This window comes from Fulmarus glacialis, unplaced genomic scaffold, assembly GCF_000690835.1.
Source record: "Fulmarus glacialis isolate BGI_N327 unplaced genomic scaffold, ASM69083v1 Scaffold38003, whole genome shotgun sequence".
NCBI lineage: Eukaryota > Metazoa > Chordata > Aves > Procellariiformes > Procellariidae > Fulmarus > Fulmarus glacialis.
Window position 1 is genome coordinate 1 of NW_009205480.1, and position 5,147 is coordinate 5,147.

At 41.6% G+C, this 5,147-nt stretch overlaps 1 protein-coding gene across 2 annotated transcripts; it reads left to right on the forward strand.

Annotated features, from left to right (window-relative positions):
- The first annotated feature begins 681 nt into the window (after positions 1-681).
- RPL15 (ribosomal protein L15) lies at positions 682-4,903 on the forward strand. Of its 2 annotated transcripts, XM_009575406.1 has the most exons (4): positions 694-888; positions 1,940-2,076; positions 4,235-4,580; positions 4,845-4,903. In XM_009575406.1, the coding sequence occupies exons 1-3, from the start codon at positions 717-719 to the stop codon at positions 4,538-4,540; spliced, it is 615 nt and encodes a 204-aa protein (XP_009573701.1). In that variant the 5' UTR covers positions 694-716; the 3' UTR covers positions 4,541-4,580; positions 4,845-4,903. The 2 variants fall into 2 exon arrangements, with proteins under 2 accessions (XP_009573700.1, XP_009573701.1); XM_009575405.1 differs by lacking the exon at positions 4,845-4,903 and having other exon boundaries at positions 682-888; positions 4,235-4,594.
- Positions 4,904-5,147: the final 244 nt, after the last annotated feature.

Consider the following 5,147-nt stretch of genomic DNA (forward strand, 5'->3'; position numbering starts at 1 on the left):
CGGCGGAAGGCCGCACGCCGCAGCGTAGCGGGTGCAGGTTGGCTACAGGCCGCACGTCTTGGTTTGACTCTGGGTTTGCTGTTCCTTTGTGGTGTTCTGTGCCGTAATGCAATCGTAAAGAAGGGGTAGTTTGGGAGGGCAGGAGCTGTGCTACGGCTGGGCAGAGAGGGGGGTGGGAAATCACACGTGAACAGGGTTTTTTTGTGCAAATAAAATGAGCTGCGTTTCTCCGGTGGTGATTTGGGTGGTGGCTTGATGGAGTTCACTTATATATACTAATTGCTGCAGGTGTGTGAGAGCTCAAAGGTTTTCGGAGGTAATTTAACCACGTTAAAAATAAAGACCACACCACTCACAGCCACATACTTCTTTATAGATTAATATTTACAACTTGGTTCAGATGTTAACTGTCGATTTTGGTAGTATCCGACATACACATCTGAAAAATTCTCAGCTGGGGAGTTCAACGCTTATGAACATATGAAAAGGAAGAAAATTGCTGAGAATGGTGACTGCTCTGTGTCCTGTTGGAGGCTGCCAAGTGTGAGCCATGTTACCAGATGTGCCATTGGTGTAAAGAAGCTCGAGAGCATCCTTTGTGTCAGTGGTGTTACATGTATGGTTTTATGCAGTGTCTCTCTTGGAAGCTGTTCAAATCTGGAATCACGTTTGGTGCACTTTTTTCATTGACCTCTCGATTCAGCAGGTAGACAAACATGGGTGCCTACAAGTACATCCAGGAGCTATGGAGGAAAAAGCAGTCAGATGTGATGCGATTCCTCCTCCGTGTCCGCTGTTGGCAGTATCGCCAGCTGTCTGCCTTGCACCGAGCTCCCCGGCCCACCAGACCAGACAAAGCTCGCAGGCTGGGATATAAGGCCAAGCAAGGTAATGAGACGTAGAGGTGAACCCCATGTGCTTTGTGATGGAGTTTTATGTTTTTATGTCCGCTTCCTTCCTTCCCTGAGTGATAGTAGAATAACAAAATCTGAAACTTAAATATTCCACAAGAACCTGAAGTGTCCTGCATGAAATGAACTTAGTATTATAAATGTGTTAAATCTGTAGCAATGCCCCCAGCCCAAAACCAAACTTCATGTAGTTTTGAATTCATGCCTTCTATCGCCATCTTGGCAATGGAGATCGAGTGGGCTTTGGCTTTAATTCTCACTCTTGTGCTGTGTTACTACTGCAGAGTTGACCGGTGCTTTTAGTATCCTGGGTTTGGGGGTTGTCCTTTTTCTGCCCAGATTTTATCATGCGTTACTTTGACTGTATTACTGCTGTATGCGCTTGAGTAAGCAAGATGACGTAGTTTGTGCTGTCATTAGAAAACAGTTACTGGTCAGTGAAAGAAACTTGGGGAAAGTGGCCATCCATCTGCAACTTGAGCAAATCCTTGAAACAATATGTTTGTTCACTATGAAAATACAAAGCTAAGAGTCTATGCTTCTGTTACTGTTTGTGAAGCTTGTCTGGTTTCCTCATTTTTCAGTGATCGGATTTCAGCAGAGTTTGTGAATGGCTTGTGCTTTGGCGCTTTATGAATGCTACTATCAGAATCTGGGATTTTAGTTTTGGGGTGGTTGTTTTATTGGGTGTTTCGGGGTGGGAGTTTTTTGTGTTACAACGTAGCAGTAGCTGTTCTTAGTGTATTTGGAACTGGGTAGTGGAAAGGTGCCATAAACTCTGGTTTGGAAGTAAAAAACAGTCTTGACAGGACATTGCTTTCCTTACTGAGTTGTAATGGAAGTAACAAAAACATCTTGTGCTAGCCACCTCCATTTGTAGGTTTTGGTGAATGTTGGTATAGTGACCTAATTTTCGTGTGAAGCTTTTGGGGTTGGAAATGGAGTATGGGCATGAAAATTGCCTTGCTGTGATTTGCACTTGCTACCCTACAGAATTCTTCTAGTTCCTAAGTCACCATTTCTTTTAGGTTACGTTATCTACCGTGTCCGTGTTCGCCGTGGTGGTCGTAAACGCCCAGTCCCGAAAGGTGCAACCTATGGTAAACCTGTGCATCATGGTGTTAACCAGCTGAAGTTTGCCCGGAGTCTTCAGTCTGTAGCAGAGGTGACTATTTTGGTTATTGCTCAGAAACTTGGCGGTAGGAAGGTCTTTCTTAGTCTGTAAAACTTGAAAATACTCGGAGACAAAAAAGCCCCAAACAACTGTTTTGTTAATGTGTTGGGTAAAAGATCTCGAATACTGATGGCAGGAAAGCACCAGAATGTCTTGAAAAGCTGTACTGAGACAAATGAAAAAACTATTCAGATTTTACAAATGGGGTCTGGGGAAAGTACTGGTTAGGTGGTTTATTGACGTTCATAGTGTATACTTCTTTCTAAAGTATGCCACGATATTTGTAATGAAAAATAGACATACAACCAGTATAAACCCCAGTAAAATAAAGGCTTAGGCATGAGAAATAAAAATTAAATATGCTAAGGTGTCTGACTTCATTCATCACTAAATCCCACCTCTGTGTTCCCTGCCATGGTGTATGTATTACCAGCTTTAGGTAATGGTCCTTTCACAAAGTACAGATGAGTTCCTGTCTTAACTATAGCACGTGTTTGTGTAGTAGGAGTGCCACACAGTGTGCTTAGCTGGATCATAGGATCTGAAAGCAGTGTGCCAGAGACCTTCTGGTTCTTTATAAAAAAATTTGGTACCTCACAAGCACAAAGATTGGTGGTTAACTTGTTTTTAGGTGAGATGTTGTTACCTGCTGAAATACTCAAAAGGGAAACTTTCATTTGATGAGTTTCATAATGTCACAGTAGTAGAGTTGAAGAGATGTAGTTCTTACCTTTAGAAAAAACTCTTTCAGTGGGTTAGAATTAATACTAGTCTGCACTCTCAAAAAAGAGAGATTGTGAAAGAATGGAGACTGTTCATTGCCTTTCCATCTTGAAGCAGAAGACTTTTCTGTTCCCAGGACTTCAAAAATATTCGTAAGTGACTTCAGCAAGTTGAATATGGCGGGGGGTTTTTTAAAGGGAAAAAAAATGTAAATGGGACATGCTAATTAAAAAGCAACACAGATGATGAGTTTAAATTTAAAATGCAGTTCTGTGTTCTCAGTGCTCATAGTATGCTCTTCGTATATGCTATTACCAGATATCTGGTATGGATGGCTAATCACATGCTCACTTGCAACAGCTCATGGAAGAGGTTATTGGCCCTCAGTTTTAGTTCAAAATTTTCTGAATCTGACATGCTTTTTCCTGGAAGACTTACATTTTTCAGATAGAAATGTTACAGAAATATCAAACCTCCATTGTAGCTACCATCCCCACATAGAAGCTGGTTGAGGGTGGTTGGTGTTTTAATGTTTAATGTATGTATTGCTCTCACATGCTAGAATAAAACAAGGACTTGAAAGAATTTTGTTACATCTGCAGAAAAAAGTCAAGTGTGGTTTAGTGGAAGACTGTAGTAATAGGTTGGGATTGCATTGGGATAGAAGATGGGTGGGCTCCCACAGAGCCCACAGAAGATGGGTTCATACTTTCCCACAGTGATGATTAAGTCCTAGGATTAAACACACTATTAGTGTTTTAAATAGGGAGCATTCTTGCAGGAGAGGCAGATGGAGTTGCATAATTGATATTTTCTGCTTTGTTTTGTTTTCTAAACTAAGACTGCTTCTTTCCAACCACAAGTGAGGATAGGAATAGCAAGCACTAATATACCAGCAGTGGAACAAAGACTTGTTACATCAGCTGTTTCTTTTCTCCTATCACTATGGGCTTATTCTCTGCAGAAATATCTTTCTCCCCTGTAGCTTTGGATGTGCAAATTGATCAGTCTTTCATAACTTCCCACAAAAGATTGTTCCGTGGCCCCAAGTGGAGCTTGTGCTCTTCATCTTCACGTTAAAGTTGTTTTTAACTCTGTGTATTTACTTATTGGGTGCTTCCGTGTACAAAGCAGTTCATTCTTTTGTCAACCAAGCACCTTCCTCCTTATGTTCTTTAAAACCCGTTTCATGTAGGAATCCAAGCAACCTTTTTTTTTTAATACAGCATTCCTTTCAGCTATTACTTTTTCTTTTGTCTTTGCAACTGGAAGGGGAGCAGTTCTTTTAGGAAGAGAGGGTCTCTCGGGGCAAATTGAAATCTCTAGCACCTACAAAATTTTAGGTTTGAGTTATTCATACCTTTCTGCATGAAGAGTGCCCTGCATCCATGATTTTACAGCCTTTTGCTTTTTTTTTCTCCTGTAGGAACGTGCTGGCCGTCACTGCGGGGCTCTGAGAGTCTTGAACTCGTATTGGGTGGGTGAAGATTCCACTTACAAGTTTTTCGAAGTGATCCTGATTGATCCCTTCCATAAGACCATCAGGCGCAACCCTGATACCCAATGGATCACCAAGCCCGTTCACAAGCACAGAGAGATGCGTGGGCTGACATCGGCCGGGCGGAAGAGTCGTGGTCTTGGCAAGGGCCACAAATTCCACCACACCATTGGTGGCTCACGTCGTGCTGCCTGGAGAAGACGCAATACCCTGCAGCTGCACCGTTACCGTTAATTCCTGTAAATGTAACGATCTAATAAAGCTGATGCGGGTTGTTGAATTTAACAAGTGCTTCTGCTGCTTCTTGGTTTATGTGGAGAAGTGTAGAATTCTCCAGGAGTTCAGTTGTTTCCATATTTTGAAAGGATTTTTAAAATGTAATTTGGTATTTGTGAAGATTGTTGGCCCCGAGCATAGAGTTCTGTGATGGGTTTCACTTTTGATAAGACTGAAAAGACGTGTGCAGTGTGAATTGAAAGCTTAATGGCTAGTCCATGTTCTTTTTTCTGTTGGTCTGAGTATACTTCACTGTCTGTAGGTCGGGGTCTCTGTCCTGTGCTTAGACGGAAGGCCAGCTTTGATCTTGTGCAATGAGATGTAAACTGAAAGTGCTAGTTTATTTTTTATAGGTGATTAAATACTAATGGCAATTTTATTTTTCAAGTTCTGTTTTTTTGTATGTCTTCAGTGTGAAACTAGCTCTTGAGCCTGTGTTATTTGAAAATGTAGGCTAAATCGACTAAGCACAGAATAAAAAGGTAAGGCTTCCTCTGTTCATTAAAGTGTACAGTATTTTAAATACGGACACTTCACAAAGAACTATGCGATGCTTTAGGTTGAC